This window comes from Callospermophilus lateralis, chromosome 10 (assembly GCF_048772815.1).
Source record: "Callospermophilus lateralis isolate mCalLat2 chromosome 10, mCalLat2.hap1, whole genome shotgun sequence".
Taxonomy (NCBI): Eukaryota; Metazoa; Chordata; class Mammalia; order Rodentia; family Sciuridae; genus Callospermophilus; species Callospermophilus lateralis.
The window spans coordinates 489,789-508,314 of record NC_135314.1 but is presented as its reverse complement, the minus strand read 5'-3'; the positions used below and the strand labels follow the sequence as shown (position 1 = coordinate 508,314).

General features: G+C 55.7%; 1 protein-coding gene across 1 annotated transcript; it reads right to left on the bottom strand.

Annotated features, from left to right (window-relative positions):
• Nucleotides 1-954: 954 nt before the first annotated feature.
• Nucleotides 955-13,296, bottom strand: Spatc1l (spermatogenesis and centriole associated 1 like). The gene is made up of 4 exons (XM_076868848.2): nucleotides 13,086-13,296; nucleotides 8,053-8,400; nucleotides 1,576-1,727; nucleotides 955-1,281 (listed from the first exon to the last, which is right to left on the bottom strand). Exons 1-4 carry the CDS (start codon nucleotides 13,294-13,296, stop codon nucleotides 955-957), a joined length of 1,038 nt encoding a protein of 345 aa, XP_076724963.1.
• Nucleotides 13,297-18,526: the final 5,230 nt, after the last annotated feature.

Sequence of the window (18,526 nt, the reverse complement as noted above, 5' to 3'; positions counted from 1 at the left end):
CCCCCCTGTTCCCAGAGGAGGGTGGCACAGGGCTGAGGTGACACAGAGACCCCCCCTCTGTTCCCAGAGGAGGGTGGGACAGGGCTGGGGTGACACAGAGACCCCCCCCTGTTCCCAGAGGAGGGTGGGACAGGGCTGGGGTGACACAGAGACCCCCCCCTCTGTTCCCAGAGGAGGGTGGGACAGGGCTGGGGTGACACAGAGACCCCCCCTCTGTTCCCAGAGGAGGGTGGGACAGGGCTGGGGTGACACAGAGACCCCCCCTCTGTTCCCAGAGGAGGGTGGAACAGGGCTGGGGTGACACAGAGACCCCACCCCGGGCCCCAAGGACACCCACAGGTCTCTGGACCCCAGGGCTAGCCCCATTAGCCACAGTGGAGGGGCTCCCTTCCCTGTTGCTGTGGCTTCCTCCCTTCGTGCCCCGGGTAAATGACCTCCTGGGCTGGGGGTGCTGAGGGGCCAGCCCAGTTCACAGGGCCTGTGGGCTCCTCCGCCGTCCCAGCTGCATCCAAACCCGCCTTCAGCCCTGTGTTTGGGGACTCGCTGGTCCTCCAAGCAAGGGTCTGAGGCCTCCCTCCCAGGCTGCCCTCTGGCGAGGAAGCGGCACAGCCCTGGCCCAGTCCTGGCCGATAGCCCGGGCACCCTCCCTTGGGCTCTTTCCACAGACACAGTTGGCACCTCCTGCAGGCGAGCAGAGACCAAGGCGCTCTCCACGCCCTCAAAGAGCCAGAGGTAAGGCAGAAAGGTAAACATGCTTTTAATAAGGCGACAGGTGCCCTTGACTGCGGGCGGCGGAGGGCTGCTGGGCCCCCAGGAAGAGCGGCTGGCCACGGAAGGCCTTTGCCAGCTGCAGCACCAGCAGGCCGCTTCCCCTGCGGGAGGGACACGCAGGAGCATGGCGGCCCCCGGGTTTGGAACAAACATATTTATTGCAGGAGGGACAGGCGGTGCAGCTCACCAGGCGAAGAGCGGCTTGCTGTCCTCCTTGGAGAGCTCGCACAGGCAGTTCAGCAGCAGGAGCGAGTCGCCCAGGAACTTGGGCGGCACAATGTCGATGACCAGCTTTCGCAGCGCGGCTGGACTGCTGTGCAGCGGGTTGGCGCGCAGGTCGGGCCGCTGCTTCAGGATGCCGTAGGTGTTAATGAGGAACTCACTGAAGACCGGGTGCACCTCGCGGCTGTAGCCCAGCTTCTCCAGCCGGGCGGTCAGCGTCAGGTAGCGGTGCGTCAGCTCCCGCAGCTTCTTCTCATCCACTGAGCCGTCCAGGGACTTAATGGAGGTCTGCAGACACAGGATGGTGGGGGCCACACCCCTGGTCAGGGCCACCTCCTGGCCCAGCAGTGTGGGACGGGGTAGGGCCGCCCGGGAAGCTTAATGTAGGGATCCAGGTCCCTACCCGTCCAGCACCTCCAAAAGACGAGCCACCAGGGCCCTGCTTGGACCAAGCACAGCCTGATGCCCACAGCATCAGCCAGCCCCAGGATGTGCCAGGGTGCTGAGCACCCACTGGGTCAACCCCAGGATGGCCTGTGTGACCCCACCCCCAGGTGAGCCCCCGGGTCAGTCAGGACCCACCTGCTTTATCTTCTCGGGGATGTTGGACACAGTGAAGCCATAGAGCCGCGTCACACCAGGGAACACATAGGCCAGGATGCGCCGGTCCAGCTGGAAGGCAATCTCTCCCACAATGCGGCCATCTTTCTCAGCACCCGCAAAGCTCTGGATCTCTGCATGAGGAGGGGCCGGTATGGCCAGCTCATAGCTGTCCCAAGGGATGTCCCCCCACCCTGCCTGCAGGGCAAGGGCAAACAGAGACCTGGCAGAGGGAGCCTTCCCTCCCACCTGCCCTCTGAAGTCCCTTGGTGGCCAGGCGCCATGGCCCACTCCTCTGCCTCAGAAGCTGAGTGAGCCCAGCCTGCTGCTGTGAGGGCAGTTCCCGGGGTCTGCCTGCCCAGCACAGTGCTGTCTCTGGTGGACCTGGATGCCACCCTGCCAGTAGGCACGTGGGTGACTGCTGGGCGTGTGCCCTGGCCTGAGGACAGTGGGGAGCAGTGGCCCCACAGCTGAGGAAGGGTGAGACTCTGGAGCACAGGCCAGGCCACGTCTGCTCAATAACAAGCCGGCTCTTTCCGACCACTGCGCAGGGACTACTGGACAGGCAGGAGACCCTGTCCATTGTCCCCTGACACCACTTGGAAAACTTCCCCACAAAAAAGCTGCTCTCAAATGCCCCTCAGGCAGCCACCCACGCCCCTGGAGGCGCTGGCTATCTGTCCAGTGCAGGTCAGACCCTTCAGGACAGCGGGCTTTTTGAGAATGAGTGGCACCTGAGCTTGATGTCACCGTGGAGCCCTGCCTGAGAGTGTCTGAGACACCCCTCCATCTGGAGACTGTGGCCCTCACCCAGCCCCCTCTCTGCACCATCCCTGAGGCGCAAGGAGCAAGCTTTCGCACAGCCGCTCCCTCACTGTGCCACTGGGACTCCCCCTGGTGCCACGCGCTGGCACACCCACATGCACAGCCTCCTGAATCCTCCAGACAGTGTGTGGTAGGGACCCTCCACGGAGCTGCCAGCTGGGCGGGGCCTGCTGATCTGGGCAGAGAGCAGGTACAGGTCCTGTGCCCACCTGACACAGCTCAGCACACAGTGCCCCAGTCCTGACCCTGCCCTGTCTGGCCTCGGGGTGTTTGGGGCACTCCAAACCAGCCGTGGAGATCCAGGACCTCCTGGCCACCATGGGAGTGTGAGGGGCCAAGACCAGGACCATCTCTTGCAGGACCTGGGCCTGCTGCTCACCCCTGGACAGACGTAGGCCCACCAGGGGCCAAGGCCTGTGCCCGGGCCAGATTCACAATGACGACAGCTGTGTCAGGCAGGTGAGCCTGGATAGCGGGGCGCGAACTTGGCTGCCGTCAAGGGGCATGGGACCACACAGGAGGAAGCTTCCACAGGAGGAGGTGGGACCCCACCCTGGCCTGCAGCAGAGGTGACCAGGCACACAAGAGGCCAGGCCAGTGCTGTCTAGGGACACTGTGTCAACTTCTCTGTCCTTGCAGGACCGTCCCTCCCAAGGCCAGCATCCACACCATGTTTCCCAAACTGTGCTCTGTGGAACCTGGGCCTGCCCAGCAGGTGCAGAAAGGCTGCGTGTGGCCAGGGTCAGCATGGCATGCCCTGCTCCCCGGCAGAAGCTGCTAGAATGTGACACAGACTTCGCCTCCCAGCCGGACACAGCAGGGCCCACCTTGGGCAGCCTCTCTGACCAGGGCTCCTCTGGCAGAGGAGGAAGAGGCCTCTGGGTGGGCAGCTGTGACAGGGCAGGAGCCAGGCGGGGGCCGGAAGATACAGGCTGCATCTGCGCCCTCCCTTGGCAGCACTTTCCGGCCTTTATAATGTGATTTGCCCACATGAAGGTCCTTTAGGGCGATCCTGAGACAGCTGCAGAAACTGAGTCCAGGGCACCTGTTACGACATTTTCATCTCCTAAGAACAGATCCTGTGCCTGATGACAACTGCTCCCGCAGCCCTTGGCTTTGCCTCCCTGTGGGTCCCCCTGATCTGCACGTTCCACATGACTTGTGGCCTTTCGACCTGGCTTCACACGCTCAGCATGGCATTCCGAGGTCCATCCTCTGTTGTAGTGCATGCCAGTGCTTCACTCCTGTTTATGGCTGAGTAGTATTCCATCGTGGAGCTAGACCATACAGTTTATCTGCACCCTGGCAGGCGCGTGGGCATCTGGGCTCTTCCCACTCTGGCTAATCTGAGCATGGCTGCATGAGCGTTCAAGTAAAGGCTCTCAGGTGGATGTCCGCCTTCCACTCCTGTGGGTGCACACCAAGGAACGGGGTCGTGCCATGTGGGAACACTGGGTTCGGCCTTGTGAGGACTGCGCGCTGTTTTCCCAGGGGCTTCCCCCTGGCATTCCCACCAGAGTGTATGTCCCGATTCCACTTCCCGCCCAGGCCATTGCAGTGAAAGGCAGCTCACGCAGGTCTCCCTGTACTGCGCTGATGGCCACAGGCCCCGGGCACCCCTTCACCTGCCTGCTGGTCATCTGCACATCTTCTTGGCTATTTCGACTAGACTACTTGTAAGAGCCCTTCCAAGAATGTGATTTTTTAGAATTTTTTTTAGTAGCAGATGGACACAATACCTTTCTTTTACTTATTTATTTTCAAGTGGTGCTGAGGATCCAACTCAGGGCCTCACATATGCTAGGTGAGTGCTCTACCACTGAGCTACGACCCCAGCCCCCAAGAATGTGATCTGCAGACACTTTCTCCCACCCTCTAGGGTGATGCTTCACTGTTCTGAAACTCTTCTTTGAAGCACTGAAGTGTCCACTCTGGGCGAGGTCGATGGAGTCCCTCAGTCTCTCTGGTGGCCAGTGCTGTTGGTGTCGTGCCTCAGCAGGCCCTGCCAGGCCCACACTGCACAGACCTCGCTCTGGGCTTCCTTTGAGGGCAACGGCTCAGGATCCCGGGGCTCTCTTGGGCATCTGATGCGTTCTGAGTTGGGTTTTGTGCGAGGTGGGGTCCCGCAGCTTCCTCTGCAGGCACATGTCACCCAGCACCACTTGTTGAAGATGGTTCTTTCTCCATTGGATGGCCTGGCACCCTCGTGGGACACCGACCACCAATGTCTGAGCTTATCTGGGGGCTCTCTATCCTTTTCCCCTGGTCGCTGTCTGTCCTTATGATGGTACCACACAACTTGATTTCTGTAGCCTGACAGGGAGTCTTAGAATCAAAAAGGTGAGTCTCCCAATTTCCTTCTCCTTTTTAAAATTGCTTTGCCCATTCTGGGTCACTTGTATTTCCATGGGTTCAGCTTATCAAAGGTTCAGCTTATCAAAATTTTGTAAAGCAGCCAGCCGGGACTTTGATAAGGATTGCATTAAGTCTACAGATCAATGCAAGTTACTCTGAAACAATATGAAGCCTTCTGATTCATGACCCAAGACTCACTGTCTGCTTAGGTGCTTGATCACTTTTAACACTGCATGTGGTTTTGGTGGACTTCTTTACGGAAACTGCGGAAGAAAGAGACTGCACAGCGGCACACAGAGCAGGCCGGGCGTCAGGGAGGGTGGCTCCCCATCCCAAGGAGCTGCACTCAGGGGGCCTCTGCTCACCCCACCCCTCTGAAGCTTTAATCGGCAAATGAGACGGCTGCATCTGAGATGCTCTAGAACTCCTCTCTATTCAAACTCGGCTCCCACCAGCCAGCCAGAACCTGTTCCTCAAAGAAGAAGGTCAATCCAACCAACACACCTCTAGTCCCACACCAAAGCCACCCCGTCAGGAATGAGAGACCACACGGCCCAAGCCATCTGCAGGGAGATGAGGAATGTTAGGAAGAACTTCAGCCTAGAGAAAACGGACCAGGTTCCCAGAAGACACGGACTACAGGCTGGGCATGATGGCCACACTGTGATCCCAGAAGTCTGGGAGGCTGAGGCAGGAGGGTCACAAGTTCAAGGCCAGCCTGAGCAACTCAGCAGGGACCTATCTCAAAATGAAAAGGGCTGGGGATGGGGTTCAGTGGCAGAGCACCTTGGCTCAATCCTCTGGTTTGAAAAGACAAACCACTGAAGCTCACTCAAGAAGAACTAGACAATTAGAATAGCCATAGATCAATAAAATGGAACTTCTAAGGGGAAAAATTCTTAGAGAAAATTCAAGGCTCAAGTGGTTTAATGGGTGAATTCTACGAGATATTTAAGGAATAAGTACCAAAATTTGACACAAACTCTTCCAAGACAATTAAAGAGGAGGAAAGTCTCCATCTGGGTTGAGGCCAGCCATCCGGTACCAACTTAGAAAATGGCATTAACAGAAGACTGCAGCCCAACGTTCCACACGAGCACAGATTCTTACAGAATCTGGGCAAATTGAATCTCATAATACAAAAGATGGAACACACTGTGAGCAAATAGGGTCTACCTCAGGAATGCACGGTCAGTTCACACCTGAACACAAGACCTGTGTAGCTCGTATGGTGTGCGACCACGAGAAGGGGAGGTTAGACTCCAAGAGTGAGGATATGTCGGGCATACTCTGCCATCATGGATGACCACATGGATGGTCATACTCTGCCATCATGGATGACCACATGGATGGTCATACTCTGCCATCATGGATGACCACATGGATGGGCATACTCTGCCATCATGGATGACCACATGGATGGTCATACTCTACCATCATGGATGACCACATGGATGGGCATACTCTGCCATCATGGATGACCACATGGATGGGCATACTCTGCCATCATGGATGACCACATGGATGGGCATACTCTGCCATCATGGATGACCACATGGATGGGCATACTCTGCCATCATGGATGACCACAAAGAACAGATAAAAAATCCAAAAGAAGAAAGGAATAATGGTGGGCTTAGCACTCAGGGATCAGTGTGGCTCACCACATGCTGAGCTCTCTGGGCCATGCCCTCCAGTGCAGACGGGACTGTCTCTGGCTAGCTGCTTCCTGGCTCCTGGGGCCACTTGCTCTGAGAAGGGCTCCTGCCATGGCATGCTGCCTCACCAGAGGCTGAGACCAGTGGTACCCCTGACCCTGGACTTAAACCTCCAGAACCATGAGCCAAAATAAACTCTCTTTACTTCATAAATACCCTGTGTGCCAGGTGTTTCATTATAGTGATGTGAAACTGACTAACACACCATGTTCGCCAACCACAAAGGACAACCAAATGCTCATCTCAATAGAGGCAGGAAAGCAACTGACAAAATCCAACATACATTTCTGACAAATAAGCAAACTAGAACTCAAAGGGAACTTCTTCAATACAATGAAGGGCATCTACAGAAACCTCAGCTAGCACCAGGCTCACTGGTGAGAGGCTGAAAGGCCCACATCAGGGAAGGCGGTCACCACTGTGTTGGCCACTGTCCAGCCCTGGTCTAGAGGAAGAGATGAAAGGCACTGGGCTGGGGGTGTGCCTCAGGGGTCCAGGGCCTGCTTGGCCTGTGCAAAGCTAGCACCAAAAGGAAAAGGAAAAAAGAAAAAGGCATATACATTAGAAATTTTAAAAAGTCTGAAAATCTATCTTCATTCACAACCCAATCATCTGTGTAGCTTTAAGATGCCACGGAGAAGGCTCCCGGGAAAGATGGCAGAATGGACGTGTCCTTTGCATAGCTCTGCAAGGGGCAGAAACGCGCTCAGGAGGAAAGAGGAGCTCCAGGGTGGGGGGGGGGGGGAGCGGAGACGCCAGGGACCCACCCAGAGCCACTAGGACAAACTGATGCTGTGCAGGACGCGAAGCTTACGCCAGAAAGACCACAGACACCTCCCTCAGAACACAAGTTTCCCCAGAGAGGCCGACCAACGGCGTCCATGAAGAGGGATCCAGCTCAAGGAACCGGCGCTCACAACCGAGGAGACGGTGAGCCCAGATCAGCAAGCTGGAAACCCAGGAGACCGAGGTGTGCGTGTGGCTCCTGCCCAAAGGCCACAGGCTGGAGACCCAGGGAGAGTGACGTGCAGGACAGAGGCGGCCAGGCAGGAGCTCTCCCTCACTCTGGGGAAGGTCAGGCAGGAACTCGACACCCCAATGTGTAGAGCACCCTGGGAGCCCTGGCACCCAGCCCCTGCTCTGGCCCCTGTGGCACTCCCCTGGTGACAGGTGGCACCTGCCTCCGTAGGTGAATGAGAAAATGAGAAATCATGTCCCATCTGATCAAATGTATGACATGTCAAGAACACGGCACTGTCATGTGTGACTGATTAAAACAGAGAAAAGAATGGAGCAGACACAGCAGAAATGAAAACAGCAGCAGCAGCTCTTCTTCCTCCAAACCTCATGGAGGCTGGGTCTAAAAACCAGACCCAAATGGACCTGTGTCTAGAATACTCAGTGAGCTCTCACAGCCAGAAAGGCAAGCAACTCGGCTTTCCTGACGGGGGAGACACAGCCCTGCACTCTGGCCGGCCCAGCAACCCCCCGCTCTGCGAGGCTGGAGAAGCTGTGAGCCGGCTGTCAGCCGGCTGTCGCCTGGGCCCTGCACGCGCCTCACCGTTGAGGTAGTAGCTCCGCCTGGTCCTGTCCCCGGTGGGCAGGCTGCTCTCCGAGAAGCACACCTTCTTGGGTCGCACCATCTCCCTGGGCTCGAGCAGCGTCTTGTCCACCAGTGGGTCCTGCAGGGGGCTCAGCAGCGGAGACAGCTTCCTGTCGGGGCCCCGGGCGTGCAGCTCTGGGGCACCAATGAAGGCCTTGAAGGTCACCTGGGAGGAGGTCGCACAGCCCGGGGAGGCTTCGTCCTCGCTGGAGAGCGGGGCGTGTGAGCACAGCAGGTCCTCCAGGGAGGACGTCTGCATCTGGGAGGGTGTGTCGGGGACACTGCTGAACCTCCCAAAGTCTGAACCTGGGTGGGAGCAAAGGGACGGAAGGTCAGGCAGGAACTCGACACCCTCAATGTGTAGAGCACCCTGGGGAGCCCTGGGAGCCCTGGCACCCAGCCCCTGCTCTGGCCCCTGCTGGCACTCCCCTGGTGACAGGTGGCACCTGCCTCAGCAGGCCTCACACTCAGGGCCACATCCTGCAATGACTTCCGCACACCTTTCTCATCTGTCACAAATGGTGTCATTCTGTGTCCCATGACCAGCCACCTGCACACAGGGACTTCTGACCATGATCGCGAAGCCCCAGCCGTGGGGAGCCGCCCTGGACACACCTCCTCGCCCACAGTGCAGGCCCTCCCTGGCCAGCTCCTGGGCTCAGGTGAGAGGCATCTGACTTTCTTTGCTTCACAAACCACAGGGCATAGAACCCAAGCCCCATCTCCAGGGGTCAAATTCAGCTTAACTCTTATTGCTTCTGAGGTCCTTTGCTGCCTGCATTCTCCTAGCAATAAAGGAAAGGTGCACTTGACAAACTGTATTTTAAGAGTTATGTCAAAAAAGTGTGTCTTAAAATGAGCATATTCAGGCACTAGCCATTTTACTCTCAAAAAATATTTTCCAAGGTAAAAAAAAATGTTCAAAGGATGAAAATTCATCAAGATCCTGCTCCATCTTCCCAGAGGGGGCTGGTCAGAGCCCCTCCACAGACCCTCTTCACACTGAGAAAGGGTACCGTGTACGTGCACCGCCTGGAAATGTCAACACAAGGACAGCTCCTCTGGGAGATGATTTTTAGATGATTTAATAAGAAGTAGAAAACAGGGGCTAGGGATGTGGCTCAAGTGGGAGAGTGCTCGCCCAGCATGCGCGAGGTACTGGGTCAATTCTCAGCACCACATAAAAAATAAAATAAAGATATTAAAAAAAAGATTAAAAAAAGAAGTAGAAAACATAAATGGGCCAATAAACAAAGAAGAAATATCTAAATCTTATAAGTAAATAATTATAAATAATGATTCCCTGAAGGAACGAGGCCCAGGCAGTCTGTGGTAAATCCTTTCGGGTTCCCCAGCAGTGTATGATCCCTGCATCAGCTGAGTTGGACACTAAAAAAATAAAAGATGTGCAACTAAGGTTTAAAAAAAATGTGGCACAATTCTGATATCAAGAAAATTTGTCAAAAATCTGAATCAAATTCCCACAAAGATAATCCCCAGAAAGGAAAGTGGTCTAGGTCCACGTAGAGAGTACAGAAAAAAGACTTGCAAGACCCGTCCAAGGACGTCCCGGGCAGGGAAAGCTCAGGTGCTCACCCCAGCAGGGCCCTCTGGGGAGAAGCCGAGGGCACCGCATCACCCACAAACAGGCTCCCAGGAGCACAGGAGCAGCCGCCTCTCAGCGGCTTTCGTTCTTCACAAATAAGAGCTGGGAGGCCTCTTCCCCTGTGCCCAACTGTGCCCACGCCCAAGCAGCTGGGGCCATCAGTCACTGCCTACAGGTGGCCAGGACAGTGCAGCAGCAGCCCCTCTGCCACCAGAGAAGAAGCCCCATGAAAGTCACAGCCAGCCAGCATTCTGAGCAGTGAGGACAGACACAGAAACAAGGAATCACGTAAAACAGCCACCTGTGCATCCTGGGGCTGTGGAAGGGGAACCTGAGAGGACAGGCTGGAACCCAGAGGACAGCACTCAGTGGAGAGCTGGAGATGGCAGACCATGTGGGTCCTGCAGCCTCCCGGGCCCCCAGGTTTCCTGCAGCGCTCCACGGGGCTCTGTCACCAACAGGAGCCGCCATGCTGCCGGGGCCTCTGGTGCTGTGCTGAAGGCTGCCACACACACCTCCTGTGAATCTAGTGGCAACAGCGGAGATGCAGTGTGAGAAAGACCGGAGACCAAGAGCCAGACGGCTCTGTGTACCTACAGCACGTGAAGCCCTCCTGGGGTACTGAGAAGACACAGGTAGGAACACCATAAAAATGTACCCCAAGATTTACTTCTGCCTTCCAAACCATGATCCTGCTTGTAGAAACAGAAATCCTAAGGAACTAACCCTGATTTTTAAGAAACACCTGTCCGCAGTGTTACCTTGGGAAAAAAAAGAATTTTCATTTCATAAAGAAGAGAGTTCATTCAGCTTTGGCTCATCTGACTCTGCGGCCTGCACAGCCAGTTTAAAACACATTTGCAGCCCAGGAATGATCCTGTCTGAAGCTAAAGGGGTGCTAGAACTCACAGCCACTGAGCTCACAACACTTGACCATCACGGTGCCGACAGCCTGCAGTGAGGAGCCGGGCACTGCTCAGCTCTGGACAAGTCCCAGGATGCACAAGTGGAGTGGGGACCAGAATGACCCAGAGAGAAAGAGGGGGCAGCCTGAGGGGAGGGAGGTCGCAGGAATGAGTATCATGGCTCTTGCACCCAGGAGGAGATCTACTGGGGAGGCCCTGATCACTTGTCCTCCAAGCAGACACTGGTATCTGTGGTGCTGAGTGAGGAGACAAGGTCGCAGGGCACCTCCCTGCTCCTGGGAGCACTTGGCACTTAGGGACATCCCTGGCACCAGGTCAGAGAGGGCAGGTGTGGTGGCTCACAGCTCCACCATCTGTGGTCCCAGAGGACTGGGATGGTGCTGCCCCTCACAGGGCCCAACATCAATCTGCACCGCAGACACAGAGGAGGACGGTGGACAGCAAGGGTGGGGTGGGTGTTAAGGGCTCAAATCACGAACATGGTCTTGCTTAGGTAAACCAAAGGGACAGACAGACTCCCTCCTGCATGTCCATCAGGAGTGCCAGAGGAAGCTCATCAGCATGGGTTAGCTGCCCAGGGGTGAGACCAGGAAGCAGACACATGTCCACTCTAACTTCTATGTTTGGCACTTTAGAAAAACAGGTTTTGGGGGTGGCATTATGGCTCAGCGGTAGAGCACTTGCCTAAGCATGTGCAAGGCCCTGGGTTCGATCCTCAGCACCACATAAAAATAAGGATATTGTGTTCAACTACAACTAAAAAAATAAATATTATTAAAAAAAAAAAAAAGAAAAACAGGTTTTGAATATACATCCTGGTTTGAAAGCAGATATTAGGGGACTTCTGGAGACATGCAGCCACAGCTGCGCCTTTGTGATGCTGCGTTCCTTCCCGTCTGTAAACTTCCTGCGTTCAAGCACTCGATTTGGCTTTCCAGACTCTAGTCCCCAGCCACGGTTGTGCCATTGCTGGACGACCCTGCCCTGGGTCTGCAAGGGCTGGGGGCGGGGTGGCTAGGCCTGAGTGAGCCCCAGGACCCCAGGCTCATACCTAGACACCTGCCCAGATGTTGTGGAGGTGAGAGGCCAGCTCTGTCCAGGCCCTGCCTTTGCATGTTGAGCTGCCTGACTGTAGCCCACAGCCAGCCTGAGCCGTATGAACCTTGGCACACTCCCTGTGGCCGGGTTCCCACGCTCTGTGGGAAATTTGGTGGCCTCAGACTGTGGCCCCCTGAGCCTGGAGTCCAACAAGATCCAGGCTTGCTGGAGTTGCTGAAGGACAAGGGCGCTGGCCCCAGCCGGGAGATGAGGCACGAGGCTTGTGGGCCTCTTACAGCAGTCAGCGCTCAGGCCTTTCCAGCCTCCGCAGCCTCCCACAGTCTGGAGTGTGCCACAGTGACCCAGGAAACATCCTGGCCTCTCAGCCCCTCCCCAGTGGTGTTGTCTCCATCCTACACCCCAACCCCTGCACGAAGCCCCTACCCACCCAAGCTCCCTCTTGTAGGTCCCCTGGGACTGAAGGAGCCAGAACCTGCTCTGCACCAGGGCCAGAGGCCTTGCCCACAGCTGGACCATGCAGGACACCATTTCCAGTGCTGAGCATGAGCAGAGGAGGGTGGCAGATAACCCAGGTAGACTCTAGGAAGTGACCACAACAAATGTAGGCCCAGGGAGGCCCTGGTGAGTACACACTGGCCTCCAGGGCATCCCACAGAAGCTGGCCATAGACTGGCCAGATGGTTCCACTCTTAGACAGCAGGGTCCACAGGGCCGGCCTGCCTGGTTGGGCCACAATTCTCAGGCAGCCTGGGGTTCTTCCCACTGTCCACCATCCCAACCTAAGGCCAAGGCCACATGCCCCAGCTGCACCCAAAGTCACCCTACCATTATAAAAAGGGAACTTCTCTCTCAAAACATTTGAAACAGAACCAGAGAGCAATCAGCAGAAAGCAATAAAAAATCTCATTTGATTTTTCTGTAAAATGCCATAGAAGGCTGGAGCCAAACTGTGTGGCAAGGCCACAGAGCCACAGCCTCCCACCCACTCACCCCACGAGGCCCCACAGGCTCTGAGGGGCAGACGCCGTCCCTGGGCACCAGGTCCCAAGAACCCTGTGGGCTGACGGTGTGTGGTGGACGTGACAGAGCAGAGGTGTGAAGCTTGTGGGGGGAGACCCTGCACCTCTGAGAAGATCTCTGGGGCCAGTCCATGGGGACTGGGGGAGCAAGAGGGGGACATGGCGGGGAGAACTGCCAGGCAGAGTTACCCTCGTGGCTCAGAGCCACGGGCGCCAACCACAGTGCTGCTTCTGACATGGCCAACGAAGGCAGCCCTGGACCCACTCAGGTGGCCAGCCACTGACCGTGCTCCAGGCGTGGACCCTGGGAGGGTGGGGAGGTGCCCACCCACACTGGAGGCCCCCGGCCCCGGCCCCCACGGCCTGGGGGCTGCGCCTCACCTGCACACCCCGGGGAGCAGGCCTCAGGGTAGGCGGGGCCCCGGGGGAAGAGGGGCTCGCGGGGCTCGCGGCCCCCGCGGCTGCAGCTCTCCTGGCAGCTCTCGCTGAGCAGCCGCTTCAGCATCTGGTTCTCCTTCATCAGGCGCACCTGCTTCTTCAGATCCGCGTTCTCGCTCATGAGCCTGTTCATCAGCTCGCTGCCCTCAGCCATGGCGCGTCCTCCGTGCTCACGTGTAGGCCTGCGGCCCCATGGAGATGGAGGTCCAGAGCTCCCAGACCTACAGAAGCCCCCCAAGACCCTGGAGTTCCAGGGCAGCCGCCTTCCACAGCCTTGTGATGTCGCTCCCTTAAAGAGACAGTGCCACCACCTTCGGGGCCCCAGACGGGGTGGTGCCTGGCATGCAGATGTCCACTGGGGCTGGCCCTTGGGATCCACACTTGAGGAAAGGCAGGCAGTGGGGGCCAACAGGGGACAACAACGTGATTCACTGAACTGTCACTAACTGAAGACTCCGTGGCAGGGGACAAGGCCCTCTGGACCAATCAGGGGAGAGCGGGGTACACTGACTGGGTCCTCCAGGAGAGGCTCTGACCTCAGTCAGTGACCACCTGGAAACCTGCCCTGCACTGCCTCTCCGGTTGCCAGGGAAGGCACTGGACAGGGCTGTTTCTGGCTTGGAAGTTACAAGGGCATCGTGCCTTGTTGGGTGAATCCCACACCCACGCCTTCCCTCTCCACAGCAGGAGCCTCCGCACCCAGCCCACGAGCAGCAGGGTGGTAGCTGGGGTCACAGGCCTGACCATCCACCAGCATGCTGGCCAGGACCCACTACCCTTTCCAGATGCCACTGGACTCAGCTTATTACTGTTTATGCTTAAAAGGGAATCGATAGGGTCTTTTTCTCCTCCGGTCCTGGCCTGGTTTATAACATTGCCTTATAGAATGAGGACACTCTATTTGGGATATGTTAGATGATTCCTTTCTTAAATGTTTGATAGAATTTATCAGAGAAGGCATCTAGGCCTAGATTTCTCCTGGAAGGTTTAGATTTCTAACTCCATTTCTTTGATATGAGGTTACTTAGCTGCCTTTTCTTCTTGGGTCCATTTTGATGTCTTTCTCTGTCCATCTGAGTCGCCCTCAAGGACAGGCAGATAAGCCAGGTAGGGAGACAGAGAGGACCGTGGGGAAGCAGCTCTGGGGCCTCTTCACGAAGACGCTCAGCTGTGCAAGGGGAGCTGTGGACTCAGAAGGCGAGCAGGGTGCACACATGGCCAGGGCACCTGACAACAGGACAGGCCCAGCCTCGGTGCGCAAGGTGGCCTTTCCATGGTTCCTGGCAGCCGGCCATTTCCTGTCCTGCCCAATCAGACGTGAGAATGGGCTTGAGAATCTGCTCAGGTGCCAGCTTCTGGCTCCACGGACCTGTCGTCAGACCTGCTGCCTGCTGCCTGGACCCCTGCTCCTCCCTGCTCCCGCTGGCCTGGGCGTCCTGGTTGGGAGTGTGGGTCCTGGCTTCACCTTTCTTACTGTTCGTTTTGGCTACGTCACAGTTTCGGTGCCATGTTTTATTTTCATTCAGCTTGAAGTACTTTCTGTTTTCCCTTGTGCTCACTTTATTTTATTTATTTTTGGTGCTGGGGATGGAACCCAGGGGTGCTTAGCCACTGAGCCACATCCCCAGCCCTTTTTCTATAGAGACAGGATCTCACTGAGTTGCCTAGGGCCTTCCTAAATTGCCCTGGGTGGACTTGAACTTGTGATCCTCCTGCCTCAGCCTCCCGAGCTGTTGGGATTATAGGAATGCACCACCCCGCCCAGCTCTTCATTTCAATGAGCTCCAGCCAATCCATTATTTTCTTTGTGGATGATGCGTTTGGGGTGGTACCTAGAATGCCATGGACAAACCCAGGGTCCTCTAGGTTCTGTCACCTTCTAGGAGTCTTAGTCTTCACATTTAGGTCTGATACACTTAATTTTAGTGAAGGGTTCATGGTCTACGTCTAGATTCACTTTCTGCTGAAGACTCCTTTCTCCATTGGATGGGCAGCCCCAGTCCTTTGCTAAAGAGCAGTCTGCTCTGCCTGCAGGGCCCACCCCCGGGCTCCCTGTCCTTCCACTGCTGCCACAGTCATGAGTCTCCAGATGGGTAGCGCAGTCCTCCAATGTGGCTCGCATCTCGCCTTTCGCCATAGATCATTCAAGTGTGTTATTTGATTTCCAAATATTTGAGATTTTCTGAATCTTCTGCCATTGAGTCCTTGCTTAATTCCATTATGCTCAGCACACTCTGTATAGTTCCAGCCCTTTTTAGTTCTGTGAGACTCAAGACCTGGCTGATGTCCTGCCTAGGTGAACGGTCCAGGAGCACTGGAGTGTCTCCAAAGGCAGACCCAGTAAGCCATAGCACTGGTGAGCACACCGTGGCGGTAATGTTCAGGTCTGTCCTCTGAGCCCGTGTCCATCAGTTGCTGAGACGGGTGCTGAGGTCTCCCAGGGCCCCTGTCAGTCTAGTTCCCTGTCTGGTCTGAGCGCTTGCTTCATGTATGTTGAAGGTCAGGAGCAGGTACGTCTAGGGGTGTTATGCCCTTCCTGTATTGACCCTCTCTACTTCTGGTATCATTTCTTGTCCTAACTCTACTGTGGTACTAACATAGTGCTTCTGTTTACATCTACTGTCTTTTTCATTTGCTCTTTTTAGATATACATGACAGTAGCACAACGTATTTTGACATAGCATACACCATGGAGTATTCGTCTAGTTTAGAGTGATTACTGTTTTTATGTTATCTAGTTTTCTAAACAGTCACTCTTTTTTGAGACAGGGCTTCACTATATTGCTGAGGCTGGCCTCAATCTTTTAATCCTCCTGCCTTAGCTTCCCAAGCAGCTGGGATTTCAGGTAGGTACCATAGCACCGACTTAAACTTTTACTTTTAACCTGTCTCTAAAAATTTATTTTGGACAACTGTCGTGTTCCACGACTAAACACTCAAATTCATTCCAGGTGAACTGGGCTGAATGAAATGATCACAGAGAGAGAAATACCTTTTCCTCTGGTCCTGTGACAGCTCCTCTGACCTTAGGGGTCCACGGAAAGAGAGAGAGGAGCATGTGCCGAACCCTTGTATTGGGAGAAGCCATTCAAATGAGGCCGGGGTACAATCACAAAGGAACGGGTGAGCGTAGCTTAACCCTCTGGGTGCCGCCTACTCCTAGGGCCACACCTGGTTGTCCAAGGGAGAGAAAAGCCTGAGTCACTGATGGTGGCACTACACACCAGACTACAGCGTGGACTTGGAGTGGCCTCCCACGGACCACACAGAGACACGCCTTGCTGCCCATCCAAGGCCCATGTCTGCTCTTCAGCAGGAGCCCTAGATCTTACAGTTGGTAAGACACTTAAAGGGGGCTGGGGAAGTAGCTCAGTCGGTAGGGTGCTGGCCTCGCACGCACAAGGCCCTGGGTTCAATCCCCAGCGCCACACACAAGTCTGTCTCCCATCTCATTAGGAGCCGAGTTCCCCTCTGGCCTTTGTTCTTTTCCTGCCTCCTTTTGAATTATTTTGTTCCCTCCTGAGCGAACTTTGAAGGGGTTTGTGACAGGGTTCGCCTGGGCCACCTCTGACTTGCTGCGGCCCACTTCTCAGTGATAGACTGTTTGTGACCTACCTCTTCCCATGCGAGTGGGGATCCAGCACTGTGTGCTCCTCCCTCCCTGGGCAGCCTGTCTGTTCCTGTTTTCATAGCTCCTTGTTAAAAACCCCACTATTTCTACTCTTAAATGTCAGTGGTGTTTTATTTTAAAGAGACTCTGTTTTAAGCAAAGAGGGAAAGCCCCTGTACTTGCCACCTACCATCTGGGTGCTCTTTCTTCCTGGGCTAAGAGCTGCTTCCACCTGGTACGACTTCCCTTCCACCCCAACACCTGGACATTTCCATGGGTCACCTGGTGGGAGATCTTTTTGGTGTGGGTCAGTTGGAAAAACGATCCACTGGTTTCTGGTCAATCTGGCCAGTGTCCCCGCACTCTGCGCTGGCCCACACTGTCACCCTCGGCGTGCTCTGGCACGTGGTCTGCTGGTCTGTGGCTTTCAGGACTCATATTTGGTGATGTGCCGGGCACCGGCTATCTGCATCTGTGGGCTTACAGGTCTCCCCGAGCAGAAAACCTGCCACCAGAATCACTTCAAGTGGCTCTGTGCTTCCGTCCCCAGCTACACGTCAGGCCTCTCACCAAGACCCGAAGGTCACTGAGAGCAAGTGTGCTCTTCCAGTCTGCTGTCCATCTGGGAGCTTCAGCGTGCTTCTTTCCCTGGGAGCCCTGAAGGCAGGCCTGTCCCAGGGAGCACAGACCTGGGATCACTCTTGTAGAGGCCTGTGCCTGGGGCTGCCTGAGCCATGCTGCTCTCCTGAGTCCCAGGAGACCCCTGGGCTCAAGACACCCTCTGGACCCCGAGTGCAGAATTCCATCACACAGAAAACCAGGATGACTGTCCCACGGAACCAGTGGATCCTGGTCATCCACATCACCCCATCCTCCTGTACGAGGAATGGAAAGCTTCAAGTCAGTACGACAGTCTCAGGAAAGATGGCAGGCACCCAGTGACGGTGCTAAGTTCACCAGCTCCCCAGGGCCACACCTGGCTTCCCCTGGGCCACCTTCCAGGTCTGCTTGCAGGGCTCTGGCTTGACCACCATGCCCTTGTGGAGAGATGCTGTGAGGAACAGCCCAGGGAAACCTGGGGTCCCCATCTACCCCCTCTGGATGCCCCCAACTAGGGGCTGCACATTCCTGGCCACAGGGGTGTCCTTGCAGTGCTCCCTGGAGGCCGAGCACATCTACAGTCTGGCAGTCAGGGCTGAGCTCATTCATGACCCACCAGAACGGCTCATTTCCTGACCTGAAACAAACTGAATTGTAAGTAACTTATGTTGCAGATGAAGAAATGAAAATAAATCAATTTCACTGATCAATTACACATGACTATATTGTCCTATTTGCTGAAATTAGAGAAGAATGAAGCAACAACAGCAAACAGCTTTTGGGAAAATAGGCCAAAATGTGAATCTACACAGCAACATCCCATGAGGGAAAATACCTTCTTAGAGACGAGCTTCATCCTGTTAAGCCTTTCCCACTAGGGACTCCCTCCAAGAAGCCATGGGGTTCCCACATGAGCAGACACCCAGCAAACCCAGGGCAGCTCCAGGCCTGCAGCACGTTCACAATCTGCTCCTGACCACCAAACCCAAGACTCCTCAGTGACTCACTCAGCTCAGGTAAGCATGCCCCTTCAGTAACGGGGACACTGTCCCTAAGCAGCTCTCTGGCACTGAACCGAGGCCAGGAGTCCCACTCTCCCCACACAGGGACAAGGAGGCAGTCTCTGAAAACCCCAGAGCACAAGTTCCCCAGACCAAGCAAAACAAGCACAATA

Coding starts and splice junctions, on each gene's coding strand:
- Spatc1l (XM_076868848.2), bottom strand. CDS start 13,296: ATGGCTGAGGGCAGCGAGCTGATGAACAGGCTCATGAGCGAGAACGCG. Junction 1,728..8,052: donor GCGGAGCTACTACCTCAACG/GTGAGGCGCGTG, acceptor CTCCTCATGCAG/AGATCCAGAGCTTTGCGGGT. Junction 1,282..1,575: donor TCCCCGAGAAGATAAAGCAG/GTGGGTCCTGAC, acceptor CTGTGTCTGCAG/ACCTCCATTAAGTCCCTGGA.